The 19,686-nt window shown below is 38.9% G+C and overlaps 1 protein-coding gene across 1 annotated transcript; it reads left to right on the top strand.

Annotated features, from left to right (window-relative positions):
- The first annotated feature begins 358 nt into the window (after positions 1-358).
- Positions 359-13,062, top strand: LOC124619250 (60S ribosomal protein L24). The gene is made up of 6 exons (XM_047145511.1): positions 359-438; positions 546-621; positions 1,463-1,548; positions 1,862-2,023; positions 12,588-12,648; positions 12,937-13,062. The coding sequence occupies exons 1-6, from the start codon at positions 434-436 to the stop codon at positions 13,009-13,011; spliced, it is 465 nt and encodes a 154-aa protein (XP_047001467.1). The 5' UTR covers positions 359-433; the 3' UTR covers positions 13,012-13,062.
- Positions 13,063-19,686: the final 6,624 nt, after the last annotated feature.

Here is a 19,686-nt window from a genome sequence, read left to right on the forward strand (position 1 = left end):
TAATCAGTCACCTTAGTGCGCTACGACAACTTTATTATATCTGTAAACAATTTACAATAGTCAAAGCTGAACAAACAAGAATAATCTCAGCTTGAAAGAGATAGCGTAACAAAAAACCGGTCTCTGTTCCAAAACATACAAAAATCACTTTGTCGGTTACCTTCCTGGTGGCGATTGCTACAGTAGGCAATAGTGCCATAACAAGCTCCGAAATATGGTGCTTCTCCGGTCATACACACAGCTTACAATTATCCTCACTGTGTTTTAGAGGCTTGCCGCTTTCCAGCGCTTCAGTAGCGAAGTTTCGTCACTCATTTGTCTTGAAATCCAGGGATCTGAAGTAACGTAGAACACAACTGTGTAGTGTAGTATCTTTAACAACAACGGAAGGTGTTTGGATCTGCCATTAGGGTTCCGTTTCCTGTGAGAGAAGATGAAGTAAGTACAGCATGAGAATTTCTTGATTGTTGTTTCTGATATCATCTTTTGTGTTGTGCTGTTAGATCTGTAAATAATGAAATGTAACAAAATGATTTCGTTAACAGGATCGGACTGTGTGCCTACAGTGGGTATAAAATATACCCTGGCCATGGGAAAACCATGGTCAAGACGGATGGAAAGGTAAGAGTTATTTTTTAAGTTAGTGTTGAGTTCTGTGTTCCGTGATGTTTGTAAAAGCTTAATAGCAGGCGTCGAAGTTTCTGTAAAGGGCTCGATTGGTAATTTCTGTTTGTGGGAGCAGTGGTTAATGTTCTATAGTTGTAATTGCGTTTGCGAGTGTGCTTGTGCTATTTGTAATAACTTTCATTGTTCGTGGTAAACTTTGGGGGGGCGGGGGGGGGGGGGATAAAGCACATACAACATTCTTATGGAAATAATGATTGGTGGATGTTGAAACGCCATGCAAAGCTGTGTCATAAAGTGTCGATTTACGTGTTCCCCAGTAATTGTTACAAGCTTCGCAATGTGTGCATATTTATTTGATCAGATTTGCGGAACTTAATTTCGATCGTAAAAGTGGGTTGGTAATGTTCACTGCTGGAACGGAGATGTTTCATAGCTGACTCACTCTGTAAAGTGTTTTAATAGTTCTCTCTTCAGCTTGTGCAATATGCGAATCATTTCCCTCACTTGTGGATTTGATCACCTCTAGGTTGTATATTGTTCAATGTTCATCATATTCAAGATTTCATTTGTTGTAGATATTTACTTATAATTGATTGTTTTGAAATGAATGGGATAGGTTGTTTGTTCGGCTGTGGCACACCTATTGGCGTGTTAATCCACGATTCCTCAGAGGCACGTAGTGGGCGCTGCCGTTGTAGGTATCGTAAATAGGCCAGGATACAAAATAATCATCGCACTGGAAGCTTTAATTTTTATATGCATGTGGGTTGTCAGCTGTCTTGATTTTGTTTTATCTTCTACTCACTTATTAACTAAGTGTATTTACTTGTTCCAGACGTTTACTTTTCTTAATGCGAAATGTGAATCTTCACATTTGATGAAAAGGAATCCCAGGAAGGTGACATGGACGGTGTTATACAGGTAACATTTCTATTGTTATGTCGCAGCGTGTAGCGTTAGATATATCAGTGAATTTACTTAATTGCAGTATAAACATGTCCTTTATATCAAACAGCAAAACTTTGAAAATTTATTTTAATAATAGGTTACTTTTTTGTGGCTGAATTACTCATTTCAGCAACTTCACTCACAACTTATTTCTTTCAATGATGTTTCTAATAATCTGTCAATCCACTGAGTCCAGATGAAAATTTAATAACTGAGTACTGTCATAAAATTACATACTATCCTCAGACTTTCTGTTGCTCGTATTACACTCTGTGTACCTTTTTAGGCGGAAGCACAAGAAAGGTCAGGAAGAGGAACAGACCAAAAAGCGAACCCGTCGCACCCAGAAATTTCACAGAGCTATTGTTGGTGCATCTCTAACTGACATCATGGCAAAAAGGAATATGAAGCCTGAAATTAGGAAAGCACAGCGAGAGCAGGCTATCAGGTAACAGTCCAATTTGGGTGAAAATGTCAATCTACTGTTCTTTTGTAGTTTCCTCCTGTAAATGTTTTGTGCTATAGGTAACCTTTGTGTATTTCTGTTTTTGTGCATTGGGCTATGGTCCCTTTCCTTCACATTTCTACAAACATTGTGAACTTCAAATTAGATTGAAAGGAAATGGATTCAGTTGAAAAAGGTATCAAATGTTATTCAGAATGGTGATTGTTCCAACCTTGTATGTAGCTTTACATACAGATGTCTAGATTCAGTATTTGCGCTACGTGTTTTTCCAAGCAATTAGTGTTAGAGTAGTGAAAGTTGACACTGCACATACAAGGTTTGCCACTAGAATACCATTGTGTTGTCAACACTGTAAACAAAATATATATTTGGGGCCATGACAGTAGCATGCTCAACGCAAGGGTTCGTGAAAATAACAAATTTGCTAAACTAAGATTGTGTGATTAAGATATCCCTTGAAATATTTTTTTTTTTTTTTTTTTTTTTTTTTTTTTTCCCCCAAAAATGCCAATCCAGGAAAGTTAGATTTTTTCCTGTTCATCAGTACCGTGTATTACTATTTCCCTGTAAAGGAGAGCTTTCAGTTTTAAGTTGGACAGGTTTTGTTATGAAAAGGACTGTTTGAAATGTCTTCTGACGGCGGCCACAGGAGAGTGAAGTGTGCAGACTATTTGCATATCCAGAAAAGAGTGATATATGCCTTCGTTCAGGGTGGGAATAAGTTTTCTCATTTGAAGACTCTATTTCAAAGTGAAGATACTTCCAGTGATGACTTTTTGTGTTCTAAATGTTTTGACAGAATAATAATACTATCTGAACAAGGTGAAGCCTCCCATGGTGCAGATGATGCAGATTTTGCATCAGTAGAGGAAGAATTGAATACCCTGAATCAGTCAACTACAGACGTAGGTGTTACTCCTATGACGAAACCGTTGTCAGTGAAGTAGAGTCATAAGCTCTATGCATCAAGAAAGCGCAGAGAAATTGCTAAAGCTATGGATGAATACATTACAGCAAAACTGACCACACCCTTCAAAGTAGAAATTCCGTCTTCAGAAGAAAATGAACCAAAACACTCTTCCACCTCATGTTAGGAATTTTTCACAAATATCAATTCAGCTGTTGAATATTATACATTCTGCAGTGAATAGGTGCAAGTTTTTAACTATTCTTCCAGAGACATCTTCAAAGAAAACAAATTTAGATACATCTTCAAAGAAAACAAATTTAGATACATCTTCAAAGAAAACAAATTTGAACCATGTTCCATCAGTATCAAAGTACATGATAGACAAATCAAGAAACTTGAGGTCTGTAAAAGGAATATTTGGAAGACCAGATCCCTATTATGGTCACCCTGTAGAAGCAGGTCAACTTCAAATAGTGCAGTCATTTTATCTGGGACTGTTCTCACCAGTGTGCCAACAAAAAAACACTGTAACTGTAACAGTTGAAGGTCAAAAAGTTGTGGGAGTGAAGAGGTAGATGACTTGCAGTATTAAAGAAACATAACTTCGCGTATTGGAAGATCAAAATTTTATGCACTACAACCTAAGTAGGTAGTTCTACATCCACCTAGGTATGTCTGTCTGTGCTGCATGAATTTTGAACTTTGTGTGGTAACTTTGAAGAACTTACTGGAGCACGTGACATATGACACCTTGGTTGGGCGTGTGAAGTCATTAGTAATCTGTGACGTAAAGTGACACACTTCTTTGCTTCAAGAATGTGGTGATTGCTCTGGAAATGGATGACTGTCTTCACATACACTTGGCGTGGAAGATAAAGCAGATAACTCTGCAGAAATTATATACGAGACATGGGAGGAAAATAAACTAATTAAGAAAACTGTTGCCTTTGACAGTTTCGTTGATGAACTGTAAGTGGTCAGTGAAAGCAGTAACACACCAGCATCTGAAAAAATTGCAGCAAAAACACATTGCAGAAGTGAAAGGGTGTGTACAGACTGTGTTTAGTGCTTCATTGTGATTTTCCTGACAACTGGTCTGCAAGTCTCCCACAAGAAGTATCATTGGAGTAAATACCAGGTTTCAATTTTTACAGAGTGACGTATTTTCAGAACAAGACCACAAGTGTTGTAATTGTAAGCAATGACACACGGCATGACTCAGCACCTGCTTCGTTAACAATGCGCAAAATTCAACTGCAAACGGGGGCAGACAAGATCATTATTTCTGATGGTGCTCCTAGTCATTTTAAAAATTATTACCAGCTGTTGAGTAAGTCGATTGTGCCAACTGGCTGGGTATACTGTGCTATACGAGAAGAGTCCTTGTGATTGTGTAGGAGACCTGCTGAAGCACCATACTACAAAACATAATCTGCTGTGATTCAGAATGCTGAAGATTTTGCAAGAGTCATTAAATCTCACCCATCCACAGCCCTCATTTTCTGTCCAAAGAGGAAATCGAAGAATTCCGTGACCAGAAGAAAGAAGACTGGTCCAAACAAATTACTCCAGTGAAAGGAATTCAGAACACACATTTTTTGACTCTGAGTGATGGGTGAACTCATATTGCACACACTTTAAAGAGGAGGAAAGAAGAAATTTTGTTAATTTGGCCAACACCTCAGAAACAGCAGATTCACAACTTTAGAGGGGGGGATGTTTCTGGCATTTGTGTATGACTGTGTCTGGTGGATTGCGGAGATTATAGACACCAGTCAAGAGTTATACAAAATTTTAGTGAACTTAATGCTACCGTAAGTCCAAATGGAGGATTTCTTTGTAATCATAAAGCACTTACCTTTCAAATTGAAAGACCAACAAAATATCTAGAACTGTGTATGTGCAGTGTCGTCTTTGGAGGGCTCTATCTCGGAACAAATTTTTTGGAGAAAACAAAAAAATACATGTTCCTTACTTGGTCCTTCATTTTAACATACGCTTAATTCAATGACATCCAAGACTATGAAGGTAAGACTTTTTTTCCTAGCCTGCCTGAATTGATATGGACCATGCCTGCTGAAATTGCATATCCTGACTTCCATTAGAATGAATCATACCAAACTACGCATTGGAAAAGATCTTTAACCCTACAGCGCATAAATTTAAACAATTCTTTCATTAATATTGAGGAGAAACAAAAGAAGATATGATTGAAGATTTTAATCAGTAATGTATGATATGACTTTTGTACTTACAATACTCCAGCACTTTCATTTGCCTTAGTGACCATCACACACATAGTTGTTCATGTGCTTAAGTTTTACATTCCCAAGCATTGTAAACAAAGTAACACAACACACACACAAATGTCATACTAAATAATGTAAATCCACCCGATGATGGAGGTTTAAACCTTTGAAACGCGCCGTGGAATTAAATAAAACAAAGTTTGTTGGGTTGCAATTAAGAAATTATCTTATTATGATAGGCAATTGAACAGTGTTTAATTAATTGGAACAAAGGAATACACCAAACTTCCTGCATGAGAATCCCTTTCAAGTCGGCATTACCGTCATTGTTGTTTTTTTGTACTGACCAGTAATCAGTTTTGTCCACTAACAACTATTGGATTTGGCCTAGTGGAGTTTTTATTGCCGAAGTATTAAATGAAATCTCGGATATTTAAACTCTGAATTGTTGACCTTCGTTATCCTAGTTGTGCTCACCGATGGCTGTAATGCCTCTGAATAAAAACAAGGAGTTAAAAACTTGTCGTGGCAAGCATGTGATAAAAATGATGCCTACACCATTTTCTGGGTTGTATTGCTGTATTCTCACCTTATTAGCTTGCCTGCTGGAACTTGACACCACCTATGTTCATATTGTAAGTCCTTATCAGTTTGAACAAGGAATGTTCAGATGTTTCTTTATTTTCTTATTGTTATGAGAAACATCTAAAACAAGTCAAATGATGAAATTCCACATCCAACAGTACTAAAAACTCATTCCTCACAGTATCCCTTTTTTCTGCCCTCGAGTTCACCGTTTGAAAGTTATAGTTCGTAATTCTGTTGTGACTTACTGATCAGAGGGAATGGATACCCGATTCCATGTATACCGACAGTGGTAGTTATGTACAGTAATTGTAGTCGTATTGTTCATGGTGTGTGACAGTATTGCTACTTGCTCTTAAGTTTGGTGCATTGTAAGCATGCCCAAATTTGTTTTCTTCTCGCCCTTGTGTTTATTTCAAAGTTGTAAGTGTATCCAGATACACCAAACACTCAAAAGTTTGAAGTCGTCCATGTCTGTGAGACTATATAGCATGTACTGCTTGAAATTTCAGACTTCGGTGGGATGTACCTGCAGAAAGAAATTTCTACATTGGTACGAATATAAATTTCCCTTTGAGTATCTTGTAGGATGGCACACTTTATACAGACAGCTTTTATGTCTTGGCTCTCATTTGGGAAATGCAGTTATTACAGAAGTGAACTGATCACCTGACTGTTTCAGAACAATTAAAAGGGCATTGACAGTGGGAACCCCAGCAATTGACTAAAGTAGTATCTCAATGTTGCTTATACCAGCATCCATACGAAATATGCATGTGCCAACATATTTATTCAGATGGCAGTATATTTGTTGGCCTTGAGGACAAACATGAAAATTATACAAAAAACATTTTTTGGCAGCCACGTGGGCCAGTTCATCAGTAAAATAGCTAGAGGTGAATAGGACTTTGCAAGGATGTAATGCTCTCAGAAAGCACCTAAGCATCTTCAAATGTACACACACTGAGCCAGTATTCTTTTTCTTCCAGAATACCTTCACTGTCATAGCATCCACAGCGAGTCACATGTACTGGGCTTGAACCTGTGGTCTCTTGTCAAAAACACTCTAGAACCCTGTATCTGTGTCTAATTTTGTCCAATTTGTGGAAAAGTGTGTTTCAAAAAATCCCTATCCACATCACTGCCATTTAATTAATATTTCATTCAAGAGTATTTGTGAACTCTATTCTGTGAGTTGTTTCCTCTGTCTGTCTTTGTCCCCAAGATGCGCATTATCCATTTTTGGTAGTGTGCAGGTACCATTTGTATAGAAACAAAGTAAGAAAGCAGTATATGTTCTAGATCAAAGAAGAATGCTACGTGGTATATGAAAGTGACAAGGGTGCATATTGTTGCCAGAGGGAAACAGTAAAGCAAAGCCTAAAGTACTAACAAATTTCATTTCCCACCGGTATCACGAATAGCACTCAAAATTGTGGATATTTTATTATATTTTTTATGCACGACAGAACACACGTTAACCAGTGAAATCAGTAAAGTAAGTCTTGAAGAAAATTAGGTTCACCATATGATAGAGCATCTGCTTTTGTTATCGTGTGGCGGCGGTAGGGAATTAATAGCCATGCCGTCTAATGATGTGGTAAGGAGGATGTGACAGTTGTACAGACTGCATAACATTGTCAGTTGATACAGTGTTGTGACGGCAGTGACTGGAAGAAATGTATCTAGTTTGCAGTGCATTGCAAGATTAAATCACATTTTTTTATATTAGTGAGCAGTAATAAATGTAAAGATTTCAGTAACCAACATACAGTTCACGAGACAAGTGATTGGTATTGACAGTTCAGGTGGCAGTGTTGCTGAAAATGTCTTATGCCACTCTGCACTCAGTATATTGATACAGGTTCTCTGGCAGCGTAAACAAAAGTGTCGACAATATGCTGGTCATATTTCCGTGTGTGAATTTATTTGCAGTTGCTACTTGTAACATGTAATCTCGAAAAAGTGAAGAGAGTATATTTAGTGTCTATTATACCAAAAGATAATGAGGTTACTTGTCAAACATCACAGTAGAAATGAAAATGTATTTTCGTAAATTGTTGAACATCTGTAGTTTCTGTTCCCATTATTAAATATTAGAAATATTAATTAGTTCTAAGAGTGACAGAATAATTTATCAGTATAGTAAGTTTTAATCTCAAGATAGTACTAATAGTATGGTGATAGATGGCATGCTCTGGCCTCATGTTCTTGAGTATGTTGGAGTTGTACTAGTGAGAAAATGCCACTCTCGTTCCTTTCAAAATAGTCTTCAGCACTGCTTAAAATATCATTCTCCCTCTCAGATGTATAATTCAATCTTCTATGCATTTATCCACAATACTTTTATTTTTGGCTCCCTCTGATACTCGCAGTACTCTTCACAATTTTTTTCCACATCTCACTTGTCAGTTGTTTGACAGCTGGTGCATGATTATTTTCTACTTATGGATGGCGAATTTGTATATTGTTTGCAGCAACTTAATTTTTTATTTGTGCGCATACCTCTTCAATGGCATTGAAGTGACAGTACTGTGGAGGAAGCTGAACAATTTCATGTCCATGCCTTTTAGCAATCTCGTTAATCACACGCGTCTGAAATTGTGGTTTCTTTTGTGCCACATTTTCGGGTAATTTCACCTACTTCAAATTCTTCCAAAATCCACTTTTCATCATTTCAGCCACTGGATAAGATTTCTTTTGTCGTAAAAAGTTGGTGTCCTATCATGAACAATGAAATGATAATGACCTTTATCCATGGTGATCACTGATGGACTTTGCAGGTGCTGAAACCAATGTCTCGAGCCACTTTTAAAATAAACCCACTGTTCATCTCTTCATGGTAATCACCTGTCATTTTTGAATGAAACATTAACAGTCAGTTTGGCACAAAACTGTCAGATGTACCCGCATAAAACAAGTTGTGCTCCTTTTCCAACAGGCACTCCATGGTCCCCTCGGTCATTCCTTTACTACAGCCTCAATGTAATGAATGGCTGGCATTAACCCAAGTTTCATCTGTCCACACTGTTTTTGAATCTCACACCCATGATCCTGTGCACTACTGTGCAACTACATCATTTCCATGAATCTTTTGTCTGTTAAACACAGAATAATTGAAACCTTTGTCTTTCAGTACAGTACATAATGAAAATTTGTATCCTTTAGAGATAATCTTTCTGAAGTGTAGTGACATGAGTAATTTAGATAGAATGGGGCAGCTTTGTTCTGCTACTCTCACTGCATCTATACTGTACTGTAATTTCTGTATTTTTACAAGTGTTCTTACTTGTTTGCAACGTTGCTGCAGTCCTCTTAACAACCTGAGCAAGAGGAAATAAGTATTCACCTTCCCCCCTCCCCCTACCCCCTTCTTCTACTCACCCACCCCACAAATAGACCCTCACCAAACACGAATTTGGAGTCCTGGCTAGATAGCACACTTTTATTCCTCCGTTTCACTTCAAGTGTTGGGCTGGCATTACTTGTTATGCTGGACATTGTTTAAAAGGAAACATAAGCAACTAAACACTAAAACAACAAAACAGAATAAACTATGGACTGAACTATTAATACAAATGACGAAACTACTGTACCATTCGCATGTGAGAAGTAACTGATACATTTCTGACACGAGTGCATCCAATTTGCAGAGTAGCAACAAGGCCCCTGCTACCTGCTTGAATGCAGTCCGTCATTGGCTGGCTGCCTGTGGTCACAAGGCAAACCAACAATGTTACTTGACTGTCAGTACCAAAGACTCATTTCCCAAGCTAGAAAAGTTAATATCTCAATTAAACTGGTCTCAAAAGTTAAAGTGCATCACCGTTACACCCAACCCCACTTAGTATTTTCCGTAGTTTATGTACACGGTGTGATTCAGAAGTTTCCTTCTGATTCATTTCTGAGTAGGGGAGCGCGTGCAGACCGGTTCTGCTGGGTGGGGGAAGTATTGGGGGGTCTCGGGGAACAAACTGATGCTGCGGCAGTTGCCTCTGGAACACTGGAGAGTGCCCGGAACCCTGGAGAGAGCGTATCGCTTGCAGCATGTGTGTCATTGACTTTGGTTGAAAAGTGGGAGAGGTGAAAATGGAACAGCACTTGGAGCAGTGTTTTGCGACTGAACAAAAGCGCCACGGAGACTCGGTAGGATTCAAGAGTACTTTGAGGAAGAAGTCCTGTGCAATGGTTTTCATGTGGCACAGACGTTTCAAAGATGGCTGTGGGAATGTTGAAGACAACCACCACTCTGGGAGACCATCATCAAGCCAAACAGATCAAAATGTGGAGAGAGTGCAGGAACTTTTAAACAATGATCACTGTCGTGCCGATGAAGTGGGACTCAAGAGTACGGTGTGGAGGATTGTGACGGAGAATTTGATGATGCAAAAAGTGTGTGCCAAAAGTTTTGTCTGTGGATCAGAAGAAACAGCACCTGACTGTTTGCAAGGAAATGCTCCAACAGTTGAATGTTGATCTGAACCTTCTGGAGGAAGTGGCTACTGCTGATGAGACCTGGGTCTACTAGGAAGATCCTCAGTTTAAGCATCAGCTCAGAAAGGCACACTGCTTCCTCACCAAAGCCCAAGAAAGCTCACATGAGCAAGTTGTGTGTGAAGTGCATGCTGATTGTTTTTTATGGTAAAAGAGTGATTCACAAGGAGTTTGTTGCTCGTGGACAGACTCAGGTGACTTTTACACTTGAGTGCTCCGCCGCATGAGCGATTGAGTTCGCCTTGTCCACCTGGCGATCAAGGGCGATTGAGTTCTCCAGCACGACAATGTACCACCTCACACGTCACGCGCTGCCGCCGAAGTTTTGGTCAAGTTCAATGTGACAACACTGCCACAGCCGCCCTGCAGCCCCGACTTAGCTCCAAGTGACTTTTTCCTCTTCCCCTGACTCAAGGCAGGCCTAAAAGGGAAGCGATTTGACTCCGTCGACGCCATCCAGCAGGCTTCGACGAGAGCCCTTGATAGCATGACGCCTGAGGCCTTCCAGAAGGGCTACGAACTGTGGAAGACTTGCTGGCAGCACTGTGTTGTTGCTGAAGTATCATATTTTGAAGAATTTTAGTCTGCTGTACTTAAAATGTCCAATAAGTTTCTAGTTCGGAGTTCAGTCTTGAAACTTTCGAATCACACCCTGTATGATGTGTGTGCATCAAAATATTTGATGTACATATTAAGACCTCAAGCTACGCTAAAAGTTAGTCTCACCCCAACCAAGATTTCAGATATGCATGGGTGGGTGCTATCTTGTCTGATAACTAAAAGGGATCAGATAAATCCAGTTGCAACTCAGTTGTCAATGGGTTGGTAATAGTTTGTTAATATACAGTGGAGTAATGGAGCTTGCTGTAAAGAGTGCACTCTGTGATTGCATCCTTTCTAAGTGTCCACTTGCAGAATGGTCGTTGCTACTCAGTGAGCATAGAAACTGTTGGTGCATGCCTCACGACTTGGTGGGCTGTTCCCTGGGCACTTTTATGTGAATGAACAAACATTATGGTGTTGGCACTGACCAGAGGTGCAGAGGGTCACATTTTAATGTGGGGTGCACATTCAGACAGTGTGTGTGGAAAGTGGGTATTCAGTGGAAGCAAGTGAAACTCAACGTGCTAAAGTAAGAAATGTGGTGTTGGCAGCTAAACATGTTACCAGGTGAAATTGTAAAATTCTTTTGGCTCACCGACTAAAAGGTTGCTTATCATAATCCTAACCTAACTTCCTATATGTACCCCCTGTATTGAAAATGACAAGAAAGCGAGAAATAATGCAACTCAAAACGTGAGATGAAGTGGTGTGTCACATTCTTGAGTATTGGCAGAAACAGGAGAGTGACTGTCACATAGTGCATATTTTAGCTATCAAGAGTATTGAGACCCTGTGAAAGATTGATTTGAATAGGGATGCTTATTGGGGGCTCTTATTTGAAAACTAAGATTAATGGGGCACATGGGAATAGAGGGATTTTCATTTAGCAGTATTGTGATCTTCAATGTGTATTATTACTCTGAAAGTGCATAAAATAATGACTGTACCAATGTTGCAAGGCTTCTCCATATTAACAGAATATTGTTTAGTAATGAGGTTACAAAACTCTCTATGAACCGATAGCTTTTCATGAAACAGAAGTCAAAGAGTTTAATAATAATGTCTGTATTTGTATAGAATAAAAAGGAATAGATTGAATGCGCACCACACACAATAGTTCGTTACTGTATTTGGATGCAATAATTTTTTTTTTTTTAAGAAATTCCTTAGAAAGAGAGCAGGTGATGTACATGACCTAATTCATTTTCAGTGACTCTTGAATGTTTATCACTAGTGGCTTCTGCCGAGTTCGTGATTAATTTTAAGTGCCTTCTCTAACAGCTGTGAAATACAATTATGTCACATTGCTCTATATCCTTGCCAATTTTTATGTGTGGTTTTTTACCTAATTTTTGTCTGCAGTACCTGAAAATATTTAAATTACAAATTGGTTGTTGAGGAAAATCCATGTATTCATGTGTTTTTTTTTTAGTAAATCAGTTGAAATGTGCAACATATTGAATTTTATGCTGTATTTTCTTTTTGGACTTCTTTGTAAAATAAAAATAGGCAGATATTGTTTGGAGCTCACTTTCATGTACTGAAGCTAACATTTTGCATGCTGTTGAGCATAAAAATATTAAATTTAGATACATGTAATGTTGGTTATTCATAACTGATACATTCAGCTGTAGTAATATTTATTGTAGTATTTGACAGTTACTGTAATTCAGATTTCTTGGAAAATGGCTGATTTCTGTTTCAGGGCTGCTAAAGAGCAGAAAAAAGCTGTCAAAGCAGCAAAGAAGCAGGCTGCACTTCCTAAGGTATGGTTTTTTTCCATAAATATTGAATTCTGTGATTCAAATCTGTGTACCAAATATAGTAGTTTCATACACTCACCAATTGCAATGGGTCAGAAGGAAAGAATCAATGGTTTAATTAGTAAATTCTCTCTCTCCACCCCCCCCCCCCCACCCCCACCCCCAACCCCCGGCCCTCCCCGCCTCTTTCCCAACTAGGTAGTGTCAACAGCAACATGAGCTTCATATTTATACATATAATTCCAAGCTAAAATACACATTTGAGTGACTGAATACAATTTTATCTTTCAGGCGAAACCTGTGCCGAAGCAGAAGGCATCAAAAATAACACAGAAAAGTGCACCACGAGTGGGTGGTAAACGTTGAAACCTGTTACGTAATTTTTGAATGTATAAATTAATAAATGATAAAACCGTATGGTTGAGGTGATTCATTTGAACCTTTCCTTAAATATTTTGTTTGTAAATGTGTATGTGGCAAGGAGTATCAGTTAATACCTTAAATGTCGCCATTTTTTGTATTTTCAAATAATTCAGTAGCAAACTGCTGCACCCCCAGTTAGTTACCTACTGTTAACCTATTGTTAAACAAGGACATTAAAGGTAAATGAATGCATTTCTTACTAATACCTACATGGCCACATTTTTGGAGATTTATGTAATAAAATACTGCATCAGTTAAGTTTTTCCATGTACAATATGATGCATTTTGGGAATTTATTACCATTTTTCAAGTGTTGTGGGAGTTAAGTAGTTTGATGTCTGCAAGTGTTTTCTGCTTCTGTTGCCATGCAGCTGTGGCAATTGTAAAATATTAATCTTGTAATTTTTAGATGCTAATGCTAGAAAATTGTGTTTTTTTGTTTTTCTACTTCAGGTATTGTCTCCTCAATTATACAGAAATCACTCATGCAAAATCATATCATACGTAGATATTTCAGCAATATTTCTTTTAGAAGTGCTTGCTTACAATAAAGTTAGAAATGACATTATGTAACATGAAGTTCCTGTATAATCTAGTTTTAATTGTTCAACCAGTGTGTCGGAAAACAGTTTGCAGTACAAATTTTTGTTACTAGCAGAAGTTACATAATACATCATAATCGATGTCAGAATTTATTTATAAATTATTGTTCATGTGGCACACATGGTCATTTTAGATTCTTGTTTAAGGGCTTCACATATAAATGGTTAAATACACAAAAAAATGTAATGTAAAACCCAAGTTATCTAGGTCTTCACCTGTCCACATATTGTGATATCAACAAATGCAGTTCATTGTCTCCAAGTAATAAACAAATGCTCTTCAACAGGGTACTGTGTAATTTCCAAAGCAACTTCCTAACAGTCACGGGACAGGGTTCTTTCGAACCTGTCATACAAACAAGCAACCACCCTTCCATTTCCTGTACAGGATCAGTTCAAAGCTGTCCAAGCTACCAAATATCTTTCCATTTATGATACAGATCATAGACAAGAGGTGCATCTTGAGTTTACCAAGACAGTTTTCTGGATTTAAGCCTGATGGCAGATAGAATTCTGTAGTTAATTATCCAGAAATGAGTTATAGTAACTAGTATAGTTTGGGAACTCTTGCAGCTGCTGTTTCCTGTAATTGAGTGTAATGCAATACCACTAATCTGCCATGTGCATCCTAACTTCTATCATCTTGGAATTTTCCTCAGAATCACTGGCTAATCTTCCAACTGGTGCTGCACCACAGCAAACGTTGTCACAACGATATTGTACTCAAATGGTTTTTCTTAAGATGCCAGAATGTCTATTCTCTAACTCTTCCCCAGTCTGCATCGCTATAGCCCTTGAGTTTTATGTTTCTCCTTTCACAATGTCATGATTCATATTTCTACTGATAATGGAAATTCCTGGACGGAAAAATTCATGAAATACGGGTAAAGACACCCATGTACCTACAAGTACACGTGCATGGTGCTCACACGTAATAGAAAAGAGTTAACACTCATTTTGGAGCTCGTGTTCTCTTTGTAGTTAGAGTATACACACTCAAATGTAAAGGCCCATGGTAGTAGCGAGACTGATTATTGAAATCTGTTGCTTGGTTAAATGGAAGTGGGGAGAGGATATGGGAGGCTGCATGAAGCAAGGAGGGGTTGCAGGATAGTGTGGGACAGGTATTTTCAGGGTGTATACGACCCGGGACATCAGGGAAAAACCCAGGAATTTTTTCGGCCGGGAGAAAACTATGATTATTTTAGAATTCTGGGAATTTTTCATTGTTTTGGTTACCAGTTAAATTTTTGTAATTTTGACTGGTAAGAACAAATACTCTAACGAAGGATATTACTGTATCCCGCCTTTGCAGAATAATACTGCACAACAAACCATGAACGAGAGAAAAAAAGAAAATAAAACTTAGGTCGCAAAGGAAATGCGCCATATACAGCAACAAAACACTGTGGTAACAACAAATTGCCTCCGACAAGAGTGACGTAACAGCTGTTTACATTAGAATCATTTGAGCAGTTGCGGGAGGGCTCTTAACGCGTGCGCAGTTGAGTCGCGTGTGAGTAGTACCTTCACTCGCTTCTGGCTACAGATGTGTGGCTTGGCGCCACTATCTAAATTGCTCCGGTTCGGAAATATCGTACATTCGGGGCAGTTGCACAGAGCAGTCTTGAGTTGTAGTGGGGAGGTGGGTAGTCTCCACGTGACCTGTGTTTATGTTTAGTGATTTTGCTGTTTCCTCTTCGTTTATTATCTCACATTAAATGAAAACAAAGCAGGATTTCTGTGGCCTGGAGCTACCAAATGAATTAAAATACGTTCGCATAGTTATGGAAGGCTAAAATTTGTTGTTAGTTTCAGGTTTTATTTCCACCTTTCTGACAGTCGAGCATTAATCGCCTTGCCGAACAGTGAAGTCATTTTTGTCGTTTGCTAAAGAGATTTGGCTTTTATCAATCTTTTGCGCTGAGCAGTCAATTTATTTGAAACGAAGTGTTTAATTTCACACTATTGGCTAGTTTCAACTGTTCGCTGCATTTCAAGTGCACGTTTTCCATCTTCTAGCTCATATGGCATTATGCCATAATAAAGAACCAAACATGAGATAATACAGTACTGGTACTCAAGAAAATTTACATTCGAATCTGGACATACGATTGTGCACTTTAAGGCGAATTACGCATTTTAGTATGGTTCACGAAATTCTAATGCTCTTGAAGTATCCTTGATGTCTTGTTTCTTTTATGACATAATGCAAGATCTTTAATGTTTTACATGTACGAACATGCAGGCTTCCTGCATCATCGTAGCTGCGCAGGCGCAGTGACGCCTGTTGTCTGGCGCTCTCTGGCAACTGATGAAACAAACCAGTTTCTAACAGGTCACGGGAAAATATGCGAATGGTGGTTTGAAAAGTGTTACTTTCAAAGTAAATTTCCTTTTACGCAAGATGAACTATGTGCGAGACAATGAATTTCTTAAATCAGAGAGCGTTTGACTCTCATTTAAAAATCAGCTCTTTGAGGACGACCATCTAGAGGAATTTCGAGCCCAGAAGATCAGACGTTTAGGTCGTTACTAAAAATTTTACTGGCACAATTGTGTGATGTATCTTAAAGTGTAACGCGCAAAAGATCAGCATTATAGGCCCTATGTGGAAGCTTAGCTTCTCCTGCAGCTTATTAATCTTAGAGACCAATATTATTTGTGAAAGCTTTGTTTTTCTTGTAGCAACACTATGTATGTTAATTTCCACCATTAACTTTTCTTTTTTGTGTGTTCGCGCTACTTAAGAGTGATCTTGCTATTGGTTGACTACATCACGTGTCCTATGCTGTCATCAGCTGGCGAGATCACGTGACATGAGCTATGACTGGCTTACAAAAGTGCGCTGCAATCTCAATTTCATTGCGTCGGAAAGTAACGTGCAGTGTTTAGTGGAATTCGAATTTATACCTCCGTAACATGAAAAAATGCAGCGTACGTGTTGCTGCACATCAAAGATCTTTCCAAAACGTTTTTTTTTTTTTTTCCCCCCCCCCCCCCCACCATGGGTTTTGTTTTCTAAAGTGCTGGCAAATTCTACGTCTGTGTAGAAAACCATGAACATTGTAAGGATTGATAGGTTTTACAGTGCCGAGGAAGAGTATACTGACACTGAACACGGAGAAAGTGTATTTTCACTCAGGAGAAAGTGTATTTTCAACTGGGAAAAATTCGGGAATTTTTTTTTCCTTGTCCATTTATACACCCTGTATTTTGCAATATGACTAAGCAGCTGCACAGCAAGGTGGAGTTTACAGGGTAGAGTTTTTTGTTTGATGCGGCCCGCCACGGTCAGAGTAGTACTTGTAACCTACGTCCTCTATACATAGAGCTTATAAGGGATAGAAAGAGGGAGGGTAGAAAAGGAGGGGGAGAGTAAGGCATGGGAGAGAGTACTTAAAGACTCCTCCTAACAATGTGTAAGTTATTGAAGGTTTAGGCCAGGGGGGATTGTGAGAGCAGATCATACACTGGAGAGGCAGTTCCCACCAGTATAGTTTTTGACACACTTGGGTTGGAAGGGAGTATTCCAATGGTTCATGTAGTGCATCATCTGTTGAAGTCTATTAGCATGATGTGCAGCATATTCAGCAACTGTATGGTGAAGTTAATGGTGTACCACAGTTTGGTAGTGGCCATGTGTGTGAGTAGACAGTTAGTTACTTTTCATGTTCTCACAGAATTCTGTACGGTAGTTGCAGCAAAGCTGATGCATAGCATGACTGCTTTCACATGTGGTCCTGACTTTTATTGGGTAGGAGATGAACTGGACTGCACTAGATGATGGTGGGTTGATGCATAGGACAGGTCTTACAACTGTGTCAACCACAAGGGAGTGAGCCATGGCGTGCAGGATTGGAAGCAGAATTGGAGAAGGGATGGGCAAGGATATTCTGTAGGTAGGTTGGTTGGTTGGATGGGTGGTGGAACACTACTTCGGCTGATGTGGTTAGGACATCGTTCATCTCAGGGCACAACTCAAAGTAGTCACAAAGTCCTGATGGATGTGGTTGAGCTTCTCAAGGTCATGGTGATATAGGGCGATTAGAGAAGTGCTGGTCGAAGGCTAGTTAACAGGTTTACTGGAGTCAGAGGAGGAGATGACATGGAAGATCTGTATATGGATGACCTAGTAGGGTATTGTCTGCCAGTAAAGGCTCTGGTAGGGTAATAAGATAACTGTATATTTCGACAACTCCTGCCTTGCACTGGAGATGCAGCATCCGTGGTTGTGGAGGCTACATGGAATGGGTGACAGCTGTCAATTGGGAGGGATGGTTTGTGCACTTGATATTAACGGACATATTTATGGACCCATCTGAGATGTGGAGATAAACATCTAGGGAGCTGGCTTGTTGAGTTAAGGAGTACCAATTGAAGAGGATTTGGGAGTAGGTGTTACGGTTATGGAGGAAGGAACAAAGGTTTTTCCCTACCCTCCTTTACTTCTGTCCCTCCCCCCATCTCTCTCAAGTATTGCCATAAGTTTCAGTAAATGCAGTCAACAATATTACATAAGAAACAGCTTAATTTTCCAAGGAACTCCTCAGTAGAATAGAGTGACCCATAAGGAAACTCTTCAGTTTCGATTTGAATGTGCATGGATTATTGCTAAGATTTATGAATTCGTATGGTATCTTATTGAAAATGGAAGCAGCAGTATGCAGCACACCTTTCTGCACAAGAGCTAAGGAACTCCGATCCAAATGTAGGTTATATAGGCCAATGTCAAAATACCCAGATTGTGAACTGGGGTCGACGGGAGGTTTGTGAACTTAAACCACTTTATTGTCTGAACTGCCTGTTTCTGAGCAAACAATATACTTTTAGAATGGGAAGAGTTACCCCAAAATATAATACCATATGACATAAGCGAATGAAAATAATCAAAGTAGACTAATTTTCATGTTGAACATAACTTACTTCAGGTACCGTTCAAATAGTAAAAACGGCAGCATTAAGTCTTTGAACAAGATCCTGAACATGGGCTTTCCATGACAGTTTATTATCTATGTGAACACCTAGAAATTTGAACTATTCAGTTTCACCAATAATAAGCCCATTCTGTGAAATTAAAACATCAGGTTTTGGTGAATTGTGTGTTAGAAAATGTAAAAAACTGAGTCTTACTGTGATTTAGTGTTTATTTTCTAAGCCATGTACTGTTTGAAACTGAGCCAATGTTGCACACAGCATCCTTTACTACCCAGTTAGTGTCATCAGCAAACAAAAATATTTTAGTTACCAGTAATACTAGAGGGCATATCATTTATACAGGGTGTCTACGACCCGGGAGATGCGGGAAAAACCCGGGAATTTTTTCATCCGGGAAAAACCCGGGAATTTTGAATTCCGGAAATTTTTCATTGTTTTTGTTCTCAGTTAAATTTTTGTAGTTTTGACTGGTAAGAACCAATACTCTAACTCTGTATCCTGCTACTCCAAAATAATACTGCAGCCATAAAACATGAACGAGAGAAAAAACTAAAATAAAACTTAAATTGCAAAGGAATTGCACCATATACAGCAACAAAACACAGTGCTCATACAAGCGTCTGCCAACAGCAAAATGTGTCAAAGGCTTTAGGAAGACTATGCGTTGCTTCATAACAACAAATTGCCTCTGATGAGCATGATGTCACATTTGTTATTAGATTTGTTTTAGCAGTTACGAGTGGGATCGTGCGCATGTGTAGTTGAGTAGTATCTTCTTCCGCTTCTGGCTACAGAAAAAGGCAGCTAGGTGCTACTGGGAAAAATTTTACTGGCGCGCCCAAGCTGCCAGATTGCGCAGCAGCCCTGGATATAGGAGTGCAGGAGGAGGCAGATTCATATAAAACTTGTTTCACAGAGTGCCTATCATCCAGCGCACGTTGGTCTATCGATTGTTCTTATGACTTTGAAACGTGTCCCTGTCGGTTTTTGAACATTGTTGAACACATTCTAAGTTGATTTCTGAATAAATCATAAGTTGATTTGTAAATGCGTGCATAGTGTACGTGATGTCTGTCAG

The sequence above is a fragment of the Schistocerca americana genome, chromosome 1, assembly GCF_021461395.2.
Source record: "Schistocerca americana isolate TAMUIC-IGC-003095 chromosome 1, iqSchAmer2.1, whole genome shotgun sequence".
Classification (NCBI taxonomy): Eukaryota; Metazoa; Arthropoda; class Insecta; order Orthoptera; family Acrididae; genus Schistocerca; species Schistocerca americana.

What these genes read in the sequence shown, in the direction of transcription:
- LOC124619250 (XM_047145511.1), top strand. An exon ending in ACATGGACGGTGTTATACAG is followed by an intron (nt 1,549 to 1,861) that starts GTAACATTTCTA and finishes GTACCTTTTTAG; the next exon opens with GCGGAAGCACAAGAAAGGTC. An exon ending in AGCAGGCTGCACTTCCTAAG is followed by an intron (nt 12,649 to 12,936) that starts GTATGGTTTTTT and finishes TTTATCTTTCAG; the next exon opens with GCGAAACCTGTGCCGAAGCA.